The sequence below is a fragment of the Siphateles boraxobius genome, unplaced genomic scaffold, assembly GCF_051911475.1.
Source record: "Siphateles boraxobius isolate OS27281-9 unplaced genomic scaffold, OSU_SipBor_1 46, whole genome shotgun sequence".
In the NCBI taxonomy this organism is placed as follows: domain Eukaryota; kingdom Metazoa; phylum Chordata; class Actinopteri; order Cypriniformes; family Leuciscidae; genus Siphateles; species Siphateles boraxobius.
The window spans coordinates 11466102-11485302 of NW_027509097.1; the positions used below are offsets into that span (position 1 = coordinate 11466102).

The 19201-nt window shown below is 38.6% G+C and overlaps 2 protein-coding genes across 2 annotated transcripts in view; one reads left to right on the forward strand and one right to left on the reverse strand.

The window, feature by feature from the left end:
* The window catches only part of acsf2 (acyl-CoA synthetase family member 2), a 28849-nt gene extending 14134 nt beyond the window's left edge, over window positions 1-14715 (forward strand). Inside the window, exons 11-16 of the mRNA XM_077200813.1 lie at window positions 10074-10181; window positions 10272-10423; window positions 10533-10674; window positions 11285-11395; window positions 11483-11551; window positions 11948-14715. Of these exons, the coding sequence (XP_077056928.1) occupies window positions 10074-10181; window positions 10272-10423; window positions 10533-10674; window positions 11285-11395; window positions 11483-11551; window positions 11948-11998 (633 nt within the window). The 3' untranslated portion in view covers window positions 11999-14715. The remainder of the gene's footprint in view (window positions 1-10073; window positions 10182-10271; window positions 10424-10532; window positions 10675-11284; window positions 11396-11482; window positions 11552-11947) is intronic.
* Window positions 403-6365, reverse strand: chad (chondroadherin). The gene is made up of 4 exons (XM_077200819.1): window positions 5309-6365; window positions 3931-4094; window positions 3462-3601; window positions 403-1742 (listed from the first exon to the last, which is right to left on the reverse strand). Exons 1-3 carry the CDS (start codon window positions 6092-6094, stop codon window positions 3466-3468), a joined length of 1086 nt encoding a protein of 361 aa, XP_077056934.1. The 5' UTR covers window positions 6095-6365; the 3' UTR covers window positions 403-1742; window positions 3462-3465.
* Window positions 14716-19201: the final 4486 nt, after the last annotated feature.

Genomic DNA, 19201 nt, shown 5'->3' on the forward strand with positions numbered 1-19201 from the left:
TACATCATATTTCTCTTCTAAGAAAATAAATATACCTTCTATATTTACCACACCTGATATTCCATAATCACATTAAATATTCCCCTTATATTTGAGTAATGTACACTAATGTTCAAAAGTTTAGGGTTGGATTTAATGTTTTTTTTAAATTAGTCACTTTATGAAACAACAGCAGCTTGCACATTCTGTCATGAATAACTCATTTTATTTTTCACAAAAGAAAAAAAGTCATACAAGTTTTGAGAGTAATGAGGGTGTAGTAAATGATGACCATTTTTATTTTTGGGTGAACTGTCCCGTTAAGAAATGGGTATGGAGAAGATAACAGTACTACTGTTTTTCTAAGCGGAGACTGCACAATTCTAGTGCATCCACTTGAAATTCATTAAGTTCTCATTATTGTTAGTGCTTTATATGTCTTTTATTGAACATGAGTACATCACAGTAACAAACTGATACCATTACAAACTGATATCATTAGACTGGAGAACCTCCATTTGTCTAAATATTTTGTTTTAAAAGTTTTTTTTTTTTTTTTTTTTTACCCGCTCGTAAATCCTTCTCTTCTGGCACCATCCTCATAATTTCTTGATTTTGATTGGTCAGTCACAGCATCTTTAATGGCTAATCTTTGGCAACCAATCCTGATCACCCGGTCTTAATTCTATTTTGTGATAATGACATTTTATCTTGCATATATTGTCTCATTTACTTTTTTCATGGCTATAAGGAGTCCACGTTTTCCTCGCCTGTGTTGCGTTTGACGTTGGTCAGAGATTTGAAGAAGAGGTCAGGTCATGTCACATCTTGAATATGTGTCAGTTTTATTCATGGTCAAGCTTGGTTTGTCATGTTTGCAAAGCCTCAGAAACTCTTGCAGGACGTTGCGAGATGCATAAAGCTAAGGAGGATCTCACAATGTGGAAACAGGATCCTCACGAAGAGCTCCGCTTTGATTATAACACTGTGGTGGTTATATAATATTAAGTGCCTCTACCATGAGAATGGGAGTATGACTTGAAATATCATAAAATTAGAATCGGTCGAATAGATAAGGTTCATTCTACAGTGCCTCAAAGAATGCCTGCAAAACATGTTTGGCTGTGACGTACATCCTTCTACATTTTTATGCTGAAAAATTTAACATATCTATAATAGTCCCTCTGATAAAAGCCTGATTTTATTTTTGATGTAGATATACCTGTATTTGGAATTATAGGGTTTGTCATACATTTAGCAGAACATTTCAAACTTACCTCAAACATGTAGTCTAGATGAAGTCTTTGTCCCATTTCTAAATAAATGCTAATCAATGCAATGTCAATCCATTCTAGCAATTCTCATTTTATGGAGAAGAGTATTCCCGAAAGTACTCCTGATTTTTTTTCTATGGTGTGGAAAAAACTAGTCCTGTGATGATGGAGTTATCACCATGTTGTTTGAATTAGCATATACATTAACATACCAGTGAATACTAAGAGTTTGAGGCACATTTCATTTGTGGTGTTCTTATTTGTGAAAATTTCACTTTGCAGATGTACCCAGTTGCTCCTTCAGGGTGTTTGTCAATGTCTGTGAACACATGTATGTTATTTATGTTGTTTAGTATGAATTGAGTCAGCGCATTTATGTCTCAAAAAAAAAAATAGTGAAAGAGGAAATGGACAGTCCCAATGTAGCAGTCTGCATTGCTTTCCTTTTCTGCACATTGAAGTCCTGACACCTGGACAGGCCCTGTCCTCCTGAGGGAACACACAAATAAGTTTGCCAAGCTTAGTTTTGGACATTCTGCACATAGTGCCAAAGCCTAAATGGAGAAGCACAAACAAACTTTAAAGGACAAAGAGACCAGGAAGAACATGAAGGATAGTTCGGAAGAACATAGCAGACAATATTTTACCACAAGGCAGTGGCCCAAACCCATATCCTGACCACAATTATAGTATTACCAGTCTCTCAACTTTATGTTGGAGGAGGTAAAAACGCATACGATTAGCATTAGCCTCTCGATTCTCTTGTTTAAATATGCGACTTTAATTTCTCACAGAAGTTACTGGAAGTCCATGCTTTAGGATCAAGTGATTATATTATGTAAATGCAATATAATGACTGTTATGGGAAAGGTGCATGCATAATTTAATTCAAAACATAAGCTAAGCATTAATAGCTACTGAATTAGAGATAAGTCCACCAATGATTAAATTGGTAACTTGGGACCAGGCTTCTCCTGTCCCATACCTTTCAGAACTTTGCTTAAATAATTTCATAACCATTTAGCGTTGTTTATCACATTCGCAGTGGCCTCTCTGGGCACTTGAACAGAATCTCCTGAGTATCTCCTGATGAAAGAGTCTTTTATAGAGATCATGGGAGAGAAGAGGTGTCTTGCGCTGTGCACCACAGAGAACCCTTGAGACTAGTTAGTTACTCTGTTTTTCTTAATTTATTTACATTTGCAAATCATGTGGAAAGAGACTAGCTGTCATATTGATGTCTGTGATTAATGTCTCATTTTTATGAGCCTTAATCCTGTGGTCTCATTTACAAGACCTCTGAGGACCACATAAACCTTGTATGGGTCTGGATATTAGACCTCAGTTTAGGGTGTGGGTCTCAAACCTGGAGGACTTGGTTTTGCCAATGGTGTATAGCAGTCTTGGATAAAACTGTTTGGAACTGCGTGTTCAGTTATCACGATTACTTCACAGGCTTCTTATTTTGTTATTTGACTGCTGGTCTCAGCAAGTATTTCTAAGTAAACATTGACTTTAGTCTCAGCACTCTTGCAAATACTTCTAAATATGTAAATAATTGTACAATAATTTATATATAGCTGTATTATACACTGCCCAGCCAAAAAATAAATAAAAAACTGCTGTTATGATTTTAATAGGCAAATGCTTAAGATTCTATGATTGGATCATTGTTGCAGTGACTGTTTTGCAACATTTCTTCTAACACCAGTTGATGGAGTGTGTAGCTTTTAATTTCTTAAACAACCATGTAGGAAGACACATCATGGCCATATTCCTGGATGACAATATCAAGATTCATCAGGCTCAAATTGTAAAAGAATGGTTGGGTGGGAGCATGAAGAATCATTTTCACACATGAATTGGCACCTCTGAGTCCTGACCTTAAATTCATTGAAAGTATTTGGGATGTGCTGGAGTAGACTTTACAGATTGCTTGAATACTTTGCCAATACAAGATCTTGACCAAACATTGATGCACCCCTTGATGGAAATAACATCACAACATTTGTTTCCATCAAGAGGTGCATCATTTCCTTCAAGCACTCTGTAAAATCTACTTCAGCACATCCCAAAGACTTTCAATGAATTTAAGGTCTGGACTCGGAGGTGATTTTTGTTAATGCAATGTAATTTTTGCAGTTTCAAATGTTGTTATGTTATGTTATGTTCTGAAGTTGTGTGAGTGGAATTAATAGGGCTGCTCACCATCTCAGAGCCGTGGTCCCTTCCTGGTCCTCTTTGCCTTGCAGCGGGTGAAAGCAGTGCTCTCTCTTATTTGCTTTCCTTTCTGGTTTCCAGGAGAAGCACAAACTGCATCAGGGCGATTGCGGCTAGTGTCCATCCATCTGCACACGAAAATCCAAGCATTTAAAGCAAATCTAAAGCATTGTCAATTACTGTTTGAATAAGTTATTACAATCTCATTAAATATTAGAAAGACAAACATTTCAGACAAACAAAGACAAAAGACTTTCCCTTTAGAATAACATGTGCCAATGAATTGTTCACGAAATTACCAAAAGCATGTATTAAGAAAGCAGATAGGTTTGATTTTGATTTCATGTTGAGTTTAAATTAAGCCATGAAGTAAAAATGAAAGGCATAGTTTCTTTTTATTACTGCATCAACCTTAAATAGTTATATTTAAAGTGGTGTTCTGGGTTTTTTCTCTTACTTTTTGAGATTTGCTAATTGGCAGGTGCAGCTCCAGGGGTTGTTAAACAGAGTGATGTTCTGGAGAGTGCTAAACTCAAGGCTGTTCGGCAGCGATTTCAGCTTGTTGTTTTCAAGATGCAGAGACTTGAGAGCCGTCACTCCCTCAAAGGCAGCATTGGAGAACTTGATGGGTAGAAAGAGCAGATAGACAGTATATATACAGATGATAACATGTTACAACTCACTGCTTTGCTTCTGCGTGTAGAATTTCCTAGCAATTAGCATTCAAAGTCTCTCTTAATATCTGAAGGAGACTTGTGAATGCTAGACTGAGGGCTTTTTTTCCACATGAAAGGCCTCTCTCATGGCGTCCTCTGTGCCAGAGCTTATGTAAACCTGTCCACACTCTCCTTCTAGCCCTCCATCAAACTTCATAAGCGTATGCAAGGCTGCTAAAAACTTCACCAAGGTGTTAGATGTACAGGTCTGCGTGGTGTCTGCTTTATTGGAAGACGACGGTTGAGGAGCTGAGACCGTGTACACACAGTGTCTGTGGGTGTGTTATGCAAGCGTAGAAAAGATGCACTTATTGAAAATGACGTTTTGGAAATTTCCACTCAGAAGGCAAGAGACGTGGAGAGTTTGGTAATTCGAGGCGATAGAGGATGGATCATTTCCATCATGGAAGGGTTGTTTTTCACTTTTTCTGTCGGTCCACTCCTCCCATCGACCTGCTCTTTTGCCAGAAATGCTTGCAAAGGGCTCACTTGTCCATTCAGGTGAGGCAACAGCAGCCTAAAAATACTTCTTCATGGGCCATGGAACACCCTGTTACTATTTACCTGTCTGCTAACCCTTGCTGACCTGTTTACATGGTTCGCCAAGTGAGAGGAAAAAACATGGCTCTCAAAATAAAATTCAGCAAATAGACCCTAAAATTATCCTCATGTGAAGGAAGAGTGGTTATTTTTTCCCTTTTCTATCATACAAACAGCATTGACCAACTGCATGGGGCTAATACTTGTTCATGTGCCTTTGCCCATGCACGTCTCTGTGTGTTTTTATGTATACTTGTTATATATATTATTTGAAATATTTTGGTCAATAATGTGATAGTTTGCACTGGTATCAGTCCATGTGGAGATTCTGTGTAAGTCAGATCAAAGACAAGGAAAAGATAAATGTTTCTCTTAAACCATTTTATTTTCCCATTTAGTGATCCACAGGGAAAAATCCTGCTGGAATAGCACATGTGCATCCTGACATAAAGCACATGTGACCTTATTTAAGGCCTGAAGGGAATAGACAGAATATCAGGAGTATCTTATTTTTTTTCATGTTTTATTCTTGTTTTTAAGTGTTTAATCCACAAAATAACTGCTTTGTCACAGACTTACCTTCTCCAGGCTCATGTCATTTAGATGTAGCTTCTCCATGTAGCGGCCGAAGCTCCGGAATGCGTGTTCAGGGATGAACCTGAGAGGGTTTTTGGACAAGTTGAGATCCTCTATGACACGCAGCTTGCTCATAGCCAGAAGAGGGTAGGTGGACAGCTGGTTACGGTCCAAGGTTAGAATGGCTAGGTTCTCCACTTCATCAAGAGAACCTGGCTGTATGGAGCTCAACTCGTTGCCACTTAAATAAAGCCATCGGAGATCATTAGCACCTGTGAAAGTACCAGGCTGCAGCTCTCGAAGCTTGTTGTTGTCGAGCTGCAAGATAAACAGGTTGACCATGGGAGAAAAGATGCCCTTCGGAAGGATTGTGATGTGGTTACCATCCAAATAGAGATAGGTCAGTTCGGTTAGGTCCTCAAAAGCACCTGTTTTGATGGTGCTGATCTCATTATTAGACAAGTAAAGGTAGACAAGCTTCTTTACCCCTTTGAAAGCCTGGCTGGAGATCTCGCGGATCTGACAGTACTGTAGATGCAGAGAAATTAGCCCCTTCATCTCGCTGAAGCCTCCAGTTGGGAGATTTCCCAAGTTGTTTCTTTGCAGATTTAGGAGACGAGTTGTCTCGGATATGCGGGGGATCTTCTTCAGTCCGACGTTGTCACAGATAACATGTTGCAGGTCCCCATGGCAGTGGCACTGGCTTGGGCACTGAGTTGGTGCGGCAAACGCAAAAGGGACGCAAACCTGTAGAAACACTAGCACCAGTAAGAAGCTGAAACTGTACATGATGATGGAGTGTTGATCAGTCCACTGCTTTATGCTATTTGGTGTTCTTTCTGCTTTACTCCGACAGACGTATGCAGCAGGAACATATACAGACAGCTAAAGTGGTCCACACAACCTAAGAATAAAGAAAGAGTGTGTGAGAGTGGAGAGAGAGAGAGAGAGAGGGCTAGATGTGAGCTAGAGAGAGAGAGAGAGAGAGGGGTGTGTGTGAGTCAGAGAAAAGGAGGGAAGAGAGCTGAACGCAGTACTAGTGTTTATAATAGTAAATTATAATCACAATAATCACGAACTTACATAGCCATTGCAAACTTAACTGGGTCATATGATGCTATTGTGAAAGTTCATTATTTATTTTGAGTGTAATAGAATAGATTAGCATGCTTTAATGTTGAAAATTGTACATTATTGGAGTACCTCTATTCTTCAGCTTCCAAGACTTCTAAAGCAATTGTAAACACCATCTTCTGTTAATCTCATCGGTTTTACCGTATCACTCCGAACCCAAGTCAGATTCTGAAACCGCAGATCGATCGGAACCAACTTTGCAATTACGACTTGTGTACACCCTTACGTAACAAAAATATATTGGAATATACTGTAAAATATAATGCGATTATTTGTCTAGTCCTTTGTCAAATCCTTAATTGTCTACATATATTGCACATACATGTTCCAATATGAATGTATTGTACACGCACACATTCACAGAATGAGTTACAATCAGTGGTTACAACAGATTTCTAGTTCCCAACATGCTTTGCTTCTGACTGTTAAAGAAGAATAAATGTTCAAAGTAAGTGTTATTTCACGTGTTTTAGCTCGATATTAAAAGGGGGAGATTGGTTTATGTTTTAAGTTATATTATTTTGGATTTGAAAGGTTTTCTGGTATGTGTGAGTTTTTGGGGTTACCATTGTGCTGAAGAGTAGAGTCTGTGTTTCGGTTGACGATTGGCTTAACACTATTAAGACTTATTATATTTATATTTATAAAAGCAATGGTTGTGTGCTCTTCAGCACAGTGATCGTCTCTTTGCCAAATCATTTAGTACTGTACTATTGTTAAGTTATATCTGACAATATTAAACATATATAATGTAAATAATTATGGAATATTAGAAATATATTACATTATATATTTCGATATGTATGTGTTTACATACTGCATGAGTAAATTTTCAATTTCATATCATATATCATATCTGATCACGTTATACATCTATATGTTATGAAGTGTATTACTGAATATGAAATTACATACATTATGATGATATACAAGTAAATTGTCTCATTTTTCAATATATGAAACCGGCAATTCCTTATTTATTATTCAATATATTGTAATATATTTACATACTATACAGGTATTGTTCTTTATATTTTAAAATATATTGTTAAATCATTTAATATATTATATACTATATTTATATAATATATTTATTAAGAAATATGTTTTCTTTGCGTTAGGGCAGACGGCGTTGTACTCTCCCAGGTTCAGGAAGCTGTCCTCTGTAAAATGAGCTGTACACAAGTGAATATAAATAAATTTCGGAGGGCCAAACAAAGAGATTTTGCTTTCGCAACAAAACTCCACGACATGGCGGTAACATTAATTCAATGATGCCTCGACTTCTTTCTTTGTGCCTTTTTAGGGTTTGAGGGGGGATTATACTAATATTTCACATTGTGACAGAAGTTTTCTGAAGTAATATCTGAACTTCGATGGTGATGTTTTAGGCAGGTCTGGATCAGTGTTTTCTGTTAGATATAAAATAAATCCCTTTTGTGGGAGACTATGAGCTTTGTAACTTTGAAGATCTTATACTGGTACATGCACAAAGAAATACATTACACACTAAAGTAAAAGGAAAACATTAAAAACATTATATAACCTTTTTAAAGCTAATATTTTTTTACATTTATTTGCCTATAGTGCCTATAATACAGTTCTGCTTTACATAGCACTTGCAGAATCTGCTAGGTGTTCATTAGAAATTACTTTGTTTGTGTTTTTTATTTAGCACTGCACTGATGAAGCTATTTTGATATAACATATTTCCATATATTCCACAAGAGGACAAAATAATAGCTGAATTTACATCATTATTTCTTTTGATGTTCGATGGTTGAAGGGTGAGTAGAATCTCATTGTATCATTTTTTGAAAATGCTTATTGCATTCATAGAGCAAACCTTTTGCTGATTGTTTACAGTTTAATGGAAGTTACTCTCATATTCTGCGTCATGTGCCGTAGGAAAAATGTGGATATATTTTTGTCTAAGACAAGTTTATTATTTTTTTTAAAATGTTTACCTTAAAAAAATAAGAAAGGTTTTAAATGCATGTTTGGTGTAAGAAAGTTCAGACGTCCGAAACTGTATTTTTGTTCCTAGTCTCTCATTTCGTTGGTCAACTTGTGTGCAGCCAAATCCCGTGAGGTTAAGGTGAGAATGTGTCGTGCCAGACAGTTCCATTGTTTTTAGTCAGCAGAAGGGGAAAAAGGAGCCACTCACATATGGCGGGTGTTTTATAACATATAATCACCACCAGATGTTTGGCTGGTATCACATCACAACAATGAAAATGGAGGTTTTTCTTTTGTCTGCATAGGAGCGTTTCATTTGGAGAGGCACATTCTTCTACATAAATGCCTCCTTTGATTTCAACTGTACAGTATTCAGTATAAAAAGGAAAGAAACTGAAGAGCACTGTGTAATCACCTTTTTTTTTCACATGCAACAAAACATTTTATCCTTGTTCCTCTTTCTTTGGCTTAAAGACCTAAATGAGACCTCAGATCTCAGATCAGCTTTTCTCAAGTTAGGCGGAATCTAGTGTTTGCTTAACAAATTTAACATTGTATCGGCAAAGTGTATGTCTTGGTCCTTTCAAGTCCACATTCACACCCTGCAGTGTGCAAATTCTGTCCAGCACATATCTAGTATTTGGTTAGTGCATTGGCCTGTTATCGTTATCTATATATAACAAAATAATTATATCAAGTGAGAAAAGGTGTAATATTGTTTGACACTGAAATCTCAAAAATATATATATTTAAATGGCCATTTGAGATGATGCATGCATTTTTTCCCCTTTACTAATGGAGTTCAAAAGCTCCAAACAACATTTTAAATGTCTGGCATGTCACACAGTCTCACCTCAACAGCTGGCAGCTTGTGTAATTCAGCTTGGTAAACACAAATTGACATCCTGTGCTGTGATGAGGTTATGTCTGAATGACACCATGGAGGAATTGTTTCCAGTGCATAGTATCTAAGGCTATCTTATTTGGATGATTTGTTTTAGCCCAAAGCGAAACTCTATAGAGGGAGTGCCAGTTCTCAGGTGCGCACCACATACCTCACCTGCTTCCCAGGCCTGGTGGATTCAGCTGTCTGCTTGTGTTTAGGCTATTTTTCTGAAAAATGTTAACAAAAGGCCTTTAAAAAGTGTAATGTAAGCACACGGACTGAAATTTAAGTGAGTTTAATGGCATCGAAATCCTGAGGTTAGTTCCACAAACCATAACACATACACTCCAACATCTGGGCTTTAAAATGTAATTTACACATGGAAGTAAACAACGTTTTAGGATTTTGAAAAATGTAAAAAGAAGAAATATTTCTGACACTATTTCTAATTTGTGTTACTGTAAGCAAAGGGGGATAAATAAATCTTTAAAATAAATAATTATAAAATATGTAATTAGTATGCAATAATGTAATTGTAATGTGTACACTGTAAAAAGTAAAAAGACTTAATTTTAAGGCAAAGGATTTCCTCACTTTTAAGTAAATAAACTTCATGTAATTGAAAAAAAAAGTTATGTGAATTTTTTATTTACATATTATTTTAACAATTTAAAACCTTTAAAATGTTTTCTAAATGTTTCATAATTAATATAATACAATACTATATGTAATAATAAAATAATAAATTATAACAAAAAAAAAGATAGACATCCTTTTGTTTTGGAACAGATTGGGTACGGCACAACCGAAAACAGCCCTGTGACATTCAGCGGCTTTCCAGTTGACAGCATGGAGCGCAAGACAGAAACTGCTGGATGTATATGCCCCCATACTGAGGTTCATTTCCACACACTACTAGATAAAGATGTTCTGCATGCAAATTTATTTTCTGTTTTAGCACACACTGAATGGTGGTTTCTCCATTAGGCAAAAGTAGTGAACCCTACTACAGGACAGATCGTGCCTTTGGGCACTCAGGGGGAGCTGATGATCCGGGGATACTGCGTGATGCTGGGATACTGGGAAGATGATGAAAAGACCAAGGAGTGCATCACAAAAGATCGCTGGTACAAGACTGGGTAAGTGCGAGTACATTATTATTTTATTTTTTTCCGTTCTCTCTTACTAGATATGATCATTATTCAGAATTCATTACATGATTAAATGACTGTTCTGTTATTTATAAAGTGATATTGCCACTTTGGACAAGTACGGCTACTGCAAAATAGAAGGACGCATCAAGGACATGATCATCCGAGGAGGAGAGAACGTCTACCCTGCTGAAATCGAACAGTTTCTGCATACACATCCTAAAGTTCAAGAAGTACAGGTCAACAATGTTAAAGAGGCCCTATTATGCCCTTTTACAAAGTCTTGGTTTTGTTTTTGGCATCTACTAGAATAGGTTTTCATGCATGAATGTTAAAAAAACATAATTTTTTATATAGTTGCGGCACCTCTTTTCCCAGTCTGTCAGTAATGCTCTTAGTTTCTGTTGCTATAAACGCTCTCCTTCTGAAAAGCACAATGTGCTCTGATTGGTCAGCTGAACCAGTGTTGTGATTGGTCAACATCGAGTGTGTTTCGCAAATGTCACGCCCTTTACAATAACCGCGTGAGTGTCAACACACTATGTAACTCATCTAGGTCTCAGCCCTTTTTTTCCAAAATGCCTTGAGGGGAAATTATTTAAATGAGGAATATTGTAGCGTGTATGTTCCCGGAAGAAACCTCAAGACTACAATTGAGGCGATTCAGGGAGTTCAGAAAGAGTGCGCACCTTTTCATGCTCAAACAGGAACATTACAAACTAAAGAAACCAGTGACACTGATGTACCTTAGCACTTCTCATCAACTGTTCCTTTGACCTCCATTTTACAGTAAAGAAAGCAAGATGGTTTAAGCTAGAAAAGAATATTAACTCTCTGTTGTCCATACAGGTGGTTGGAGTGAAGGATGAGAGAATGGGAGAGGAAGTTTGTGCTTGTATTAGACTCAAGCCTGGTCAGGAATGCACTGCAGAAGAGCTCAAGTCCTACTGCAAAGGAAAGGTCAGAATATCCAGCATGCTTTGTGCGTTATCCAGCACATGTACACTACCACTGTTTGCCATTAAAACATTACTGTTGTTATTGCAGATTGCCCATTACAAGGTGCCACGCTATGTAACGTTTGTTCAGGGATATCCTTTGACTATCACAGGCAAGGTAAGTGATATAAAATATAAAAAAAGTATGAAAGTCACTGCACACCACCACAGTTATTAACAATAAACAATTCAGATGATTCATTTACTCTAGAGAAAGTCTTTCCAGTGAGCATTTAAATAATGAATATCCCCACTTTTCTATGTCTCTGTGGGTACATCATGTTAAAAATGAAGAAAATGTAAAAATGGTGTTTTCTTGAGCCAATTCACATTCGTCTCTAGACAGAAGACATTCAAGCAATTTCCCTGTCTGCATGAAAGCCACTGATGTGGTTTCAGACATTCAAGGGCTACTATGACACCTTTGCTTTTAAAGGCTTGTGGTTTGCTGTCGACAGATTGAACCCTTTAATACTGTAGCACTAATACTGTTTCTTTTCTTCATCTCTGTCAGATCCAGAAGCAAAAACTGCGTGAGCAGACAGAAAAACAGCTTGGACTCTGATTGCAAAAGGGCCTGTGGTATTTAACAAAAAACGTTACAAGCAGGACATCAGCCTAAGGATATTTTTACTCAAAAACATTGAGATTCCATTGTTTTAAAAGCCATGTTTATAATTAAACATGTTATTGTCATGTTTTATACATACATGATACTACCCTATTAATTTACCCTATTTCTAAAAACATATAAGTGGCATTTTTACATGTTAAGGATCATGTACTTAACATGTCTTTTAATAATTCTTAATCATAGGAACCAAATATATACCAATATATCAGTATAAAAAATATAAGCATGTTGAACTAGGCCAGTTTTAGGTAGATGTCTTTATAAATCTATAATAAAAATGACTTAAATTACACTGTTAAACAGTGTGTTTTTATTTTTTCAGCAATCTCAAATGAAAATTATCTTGTTTTGTTTCTATGCACATCTGCTCCCTATTCAATCTGAAGTTCATATGTTTTAAATTTTATATTACTGAAATATCCAAAATGGGTATTTAAGGCACAAATGCAGTCTTTTTGTTGGCAGTAAAGTAGTTTCCCTCGTTGTGATCTCAGGTGTGCCCTGTCGGTGTTCATTTAGGCCTTGGTGCTTTCCTGCTTGGCTCGTGATGTGAACATTTTGATGCTAGTGTTGAGACCATATGGAAAGATGTCCTCTCATAGCATTCTAATGGGTCTGCTGGAAAGTAATGGCTACTCTGGTTTGGACAAATGCATAGTTTCGTGAGGATCATTTAGGGTGAGACTTTAAAACTAAAGACCTGGACAAAACCCCAGACATTCTTTTCGAATTTCCTTGCAGCTAATAATAGAATCCGTCATTCACTGCATGCTTCTCATGGTCATTATCGGGTGCATTAACTTGACTGTGTAATATATTTCATAAAATTAACAAAGATTTATGGAATCATTGCTTCCAGTAAAAGGAACACCTCATTTGGAATGTAGCATAAGTGAAAATCTTAAAAAGGAGCTGAAAATATGTTAAGCGTCTCCCCCATGTGTCCTTTAGTAGAACAGCAATTCAAGCATCTCTTGCTGCTTTTCCTATTTGTTTTTGATTTTGAATACAATTCCGGATACACAACAGCTGAAGTCAGGTTTTTTTTAAAGGAACGAATACTTTTATTCAGCAAGGAAGCATTCAATTGATGAAACGTGCCTAAAGACATTTAAAATGTTTAAAGATTTCGAATTTCAAATAAATGTTGTTCCTTTGAACTTTGTTCATCAAAGTATTCTGGGAAAAATACAGTTCCACACAAATATTAAGGAATGTGTATGTGTGTAGATTCTACACACACACAGTTTTTTCCTGAGACGGAGTCATTTACACCTCTATGTCACATCTGTACTAGAGGATGACACGGGAGTGGATTTTCACTCCTGTCCCGTCCCACTCCCATAGAAAGAAATCTTGTCCCGTCCCACTCCCAGACCAAAGTTTAAAAAATAATCCCATCCCATCCCGCTCCTGGTAAATTGACTCCCAATCCCATCCCGCTCCTGTTTAAACTGACTCCCGCTCCTGTACCGCTCCCATATACGGCAATTTTCGCTTGATGAACGAAGCGATGCTTGCCTGATTCTTTCCCGAATTTGCCTTGCAAGTGTGCTTCTTCAGACCGCTCGTCCCTGAATCACTTGCGTACTTGACTAAGACTAAGCATGTCTTACAAGCAGCGTACATTGTGCTATCACCGTCACATTCTACTCTCATAAACTTAATTAATATTTCAGACTTTCCGACCAGTTCTGTGAACTTAATAGACATGTCATTACTTCTGACTTTGCGCTGTAAATCATTTTTTGCCACATCGACTTCTCCGCGGCTGTTTGCTCCCTCCATCACTGCTCTTTGAATTTCGGCAGTAAGCCGTGACAAAAAGCACTGATGGCTTCTGGGACGGCTGGGTCGTGTAGTTATTTTTTAATTGCGTTACATTGTAGGCGTATTAAAAGGAAACTACAAAATGATGCATTTACTTTTTTCTTTTTTTGTCGTCTTTGCTATTGGTTGATTCCCGCTCCCGTCTGCTCCCGTTAACCATTTATCCTGTACCGTCCAAATCCCGTGATTGATAGCAAAGATGACTCCCATCCTGCAGGAATCCCACGGGAATCCCGTGACCCGTGGGATTCCCGAAAAAATGTCAGCCTCTAATCTGTACCATTGCTTCACAGGACACATCTGCTTTCCACTACATTCTATTTATCTACTAGTGTGTTCTAACATGTAACTGTCATGTTCTGTCTCATCTGACAGATAATCAACTGAACTGAAAGGTGGTCAACTTAATAGAGATATTAGAGTATCCTAATGTATAATCTAGGTACTTTTGTTTAAACATGCATTGAGGTGAAAATGTTAATGTACTTCTCCCGTTCTTGATCACCACCAACTAGCCATATCTTTTGGTTTCCTCTCTCAGTCGGTTTTGGTGTTGGTATTCCACTCATGTTTAACAATGATGTACTCAGGTTATAAGAATGAAAGGTAACTGTTGGTCAGGGAGAAAGGCTTTAACCCTGACACTCCCACATGGTATTTGAGTAACCTCATATTACAAGAAAGGCTTTTACGGCCTGTTCTGCACAGCAGTGCATTATTTTTTACAGCTAGGTTTTTCTATACAGTATGTTGTTTCATTATACTGTCTGTACATTTAAACATGTAACTTAATAAAAAAAAACTTTGCCTGCTTTAAAGGCTTTGAGAATCATTCATTTTTCACTGATTATGTTGAAATCTAAAGTGATTGTAACCTGCGTTATCTAAACGGTAAATCCTACTTTTTTCAATCAGTACAAAGAATAAGAGGTTAAAGAATAACAACTTTAATGGAGTCAGATAAAAAAACTGATAACAATTTTGTTCTGATAATTGGTTCAAAATAGCAGCGTAAGCTTCTAGCCTTACATATATACTTATGGCCCTCGAGGTCCCCTACTGCCCTGCAGAGTTTAGCCTATCTAGTCAAATGCACATGAACAGCAACCAATCAGCTGCGTTATGTAGATAATGATGTGATATCAGTTTCATGCCAGAACTAGGTAAATGTTTATATTATTTAAACATCTGGGGCCTATACCATTAAGCCGGTTTAGGTGGCTAGCCAGGTATGTTTCAGTTTAGTTTACGCCAACCCTGGGTTTTAGGGACCATGAAAGTGGTTTGGCTTTTAGCAGTGTTTATCGCCATAGTAACTTACGCTCCACGGCTAACCTGGTCCGGGGCAGGTTATGCTCCAGGTAAGAGGTTGCAAACCGAACTTGGACCAATCAGCTGTGAGCAAAGGATAGTCACTCCACCTGTTTCTACTCCAAATTAAAGGTCACTACATAGCAAAAGTCGTCTGGCTTTTAGTAATGCTTATTTAAAATAATAAATTTGTATGATTTAGATATTATTTATGTAATTATTATACCCTTAATCAATTACACATGTACAATTTTAGTTCATCAATTATTATTACGCAGAGTTTAAATGAATAAATATATAAAGCTAATATAAATACGCTTTAGAATCAATAGATGAAGCTATAAATTGACAACGTGAGCTAAAATGTTTAATTCTCTCTATACCTTTATCAACTGTATAAACTAACTTCACAACTTTTACTTGCACTGATATAGCAAGACGTTTTCTTTTAGTTGTCCTCTTTCATAGACAGCTATTTTTTCTTGCTGTGTAAATTTGTTTAAATTCTTACTATTTTAATACTTTTATTTAATGAGTGAATTGCGCTGCTTTTCTCGTGAGAAATGATTCTCAGTTTCACTCTTTCTCAGCATGTGATTGGCTGTTCGCTACTGATGTCACTCCTAAACTCAGGATCAAAGCCTGAGTTAACAGAAAAAGTTGATGATCAGCATCATGGTACTAACAAAGCCTGGTTGGATTGGTTTGGTTTTGTCAACTCAAAACTAAATCTGTAACCCTGAGTTTGTTCAACTACCATCATGGTACAAGCCCCTGGTCAGCCAAGGGACAGCAGATGTATGGCTTAAAGTGGCACATTCACCGGTGTGCTGTCCTTGATAAATGAATAAAAACTTTTAATTCATTATATTTTTTATTATACATAAATTCATGTAAAATATATATAAACACTAAATATACAAATATAAAATATTTAAAACTACAAAGACATGAATATGCTACATATGTAGCAAATTTGCTTTAAACTCTGTTTTTTGTGGAGGTGACTGGTCCACACTCGCATTGTCCTGTGTAAGGAACAGACATTAAATCGTAAGTTATGACTATAACTATGGATCTATGAGACCGAATGATGACCGTCACCACGGTCTTACCTTGAATGACGCCATTCTGCTAGCTCTCCTCGAGACCTAATGTAAACAATGTCAGATGACTGACCCCAAGTGGTTGGTTCCCTATAAAACATCCGGATGAACCGAACACTTCCTCTTGCCTGGAATGCCTCAGTTCATCCCGAGTGACAATGGTGACGGTCATCATTCGGTCTCATAGATCCATAGTTATAGTCATAACTTACGATCTATTTCGACCTCACTCAGACCGTCACCACGGTCTTACCTTGGATGACTAGTACCATCAAGGTCACGAGGGATGGAAGTCTCTCCTTCTTTACAACCCTGCTTAGCGGCCGAAAGCAGAATTGTGGACCCAAGCGTACCTGGGTCCGCCACATTAACCCTGTAATACCTGGCAAAGGTACAAGGTGAACTCCATGATGCCGCTGCACATATGTCCGTTAGTGCCACCCCCTTCAGTGCTGCCCAGGATGTGGCCAGACTCCTGGTAGAATGAGCTACCAGGTTCGCTGGGACTGGTAAACTCTGACTGGATTATGTTTGTGCAATAGTGTCTACTATCCAATGTGATAGACGCTGTTTCGAGGCTGGTTTTCCGACACTTTTCTTATCAAAACACAAAAAAAAACTGAGTGTGTGAATGTCGTAATGACCGTGTGCACTCCTTACTGCCTACTCCAGCTGACAAGAGAGAGGCTGAGTAGGGGCCAAACCCAGAGTTGTAACGTGTCTGGGTTCGGGTGCCAGATCTGACCCGCCACTTGAGAGAGAAGGTCTGCTCTGATAGGTAATGGCCAGGGATGGCCCTGTACCAGACGTAGGAGAAGTGGGAACCAATGACTCTTTAGCCATTTCGGGGCGATCAGTAAGATCCTGCAATGTCCCAGATCCACCCGTTTGAGCACATAAGGAATCAATGGGAGGGGAGGAAAAGCGTATAATAAACCTCCCGGCCACTCGTGAGACAGTGCATCCAGTCCCAAAGGCCCCCCTGGCCGCTCAAAGAGAACCACATCTTGCAATGGGTCGTCTCGGCTTATGCAAACAGGTCGGTGTGGGCTTTCCCAAACCTGGCCCATATCAGATTCACCACCTCCGGGTGTAGTCGCCATTCCCCCAGGAGATCGGCTGCCCGGTTCACTACTCCGGGTAGGTAGACTGCCCTGAGAGAGGCGAGTCTCAGGTAGACCCAAAACAGAAGTCTCCGGGTTTCCTGGAGGCAGCGCAACAACCTGGTGCCTACCTGATGATTAATGTGATAAACTGCCGACGTATTGTCGGTCCTTACAAGAACATGCTTGTCCTGTAGGAACGGAATCAAGTGTCTCAAAGACAGATAGATTGCTCTCAGCTCCAGCACATTGATGTGTTCCATGGTCCAGGGGGACACCCATGAGCCTCTGACTGTTCTGCCTTGCCAGACAGCCCCCCAACCTGTCAGAGAAGCATCGGTTGTCACCACAATTCTCCTTGCTGGTATATTCCCCAGAGGAACCCCTTGATCCAACCTGCTTCTTTTTATCCATGGACGCACAGCCTGAACACATTTCTGTGTGACCTTTAGCTTCACTCGCCTGTGTAATTTGGGGTGGAGCTGAAATTTGTTGATCCACCATTGCAATGGTCGTGCTTTGAGCAGTCCCAGAGGCACTACCTTTATTGCTGCCGATATCATCCCCATTAACTTCTGGAACTGTGCCAACTCCATCCGCTTGCCTAAGCGAAAAGATTGTGCCAGGGTGGATAACTTTGTTACCCTCTGTGGGGATAGAGATGCTGTCATTGTTAGGGTGTTCAAAACTAACCCGACAAATACTGTTTCTTGCCGTGGTTCGACATTGCTCTTTTCGTGATTCATGCACAACCCGAGTTCTTTTATATGGTTGATAACGGCCTCTGTATCTCTTAAACCTGTTGACGGCTTGGTGCACAGATTAACTAGTCGTCCAGATATGGGAGGATCTTTATACCCACAGCCTGAAGAGGGTAAAGGGCGGCTGACACCACTCTGGTAAATAAACAGGGAGAGAGGGAAAGGCCAAAGGGGATGACCTTGAATTGAAATGCTTGGCCTTGAAAAGCAAAGCGAAGGAACTTCCTGTGATCTGGATGAATAGGCACATGGAAGTATGCATCTTTGAGGTCCAGTGTTGTAAACCACTCGTTTGGTTCTATAACCTCCAAAATTTGGGCAGTGGTCAGCATCTTGAATGGCAACACTTTAATGTATGCATTCAGACATCTTAGGTCCAAGATGGGTCGGAGACCACCATCTTTTTTGGACACGAGGAAATAGTTCGAATAAAACCCAGTGTGCTGTTCGTTGGGCTGTAGCTGAGTAATTGCCTTCTTCCTCAGAAGGGTTGCTATTTCTTTGGATAAAATTTTTGCCTGGACTGAGTCCTTGACCACAGTTAAGTGGATACCTGAAAACGGGAGGTGGTCGCCGCCGGAACTGGATTCTGTATCCATTTTTTATCGTAGTGAGCACCCAACGATCTGAGATTTTCTTCTCCCAGCTGTACAGGCATAGCTGGGGACAGATTCCGTCAGCTCTTCCAGGATTGCTACGCATTTCCCCCATATGGGCCTGAGCCCCTAGGGTTCCGCTTCTTTTGCGGTGCATCTCTTACTGAAGTCTCAAGGAGAGTTAGTAGAATGGCGTCATTCAAAGTAAGACCGTGGTGGCGGTCTGAGTCAGGTCGAAATAGATCTGGTGAGCATTGGATGATAATAACGTGATTCTTAGAGAAAATCTAAAGACATTGCTTCTACCGTTTAAATAGGAAGGTTCTCTGAATTGAAAAAGGATATACTAGTCTCAGATCATTACTATTAAATGTTTACATTTTAAATCATATAAACATTAAAAATATATATTTTAAATTTAATTCAT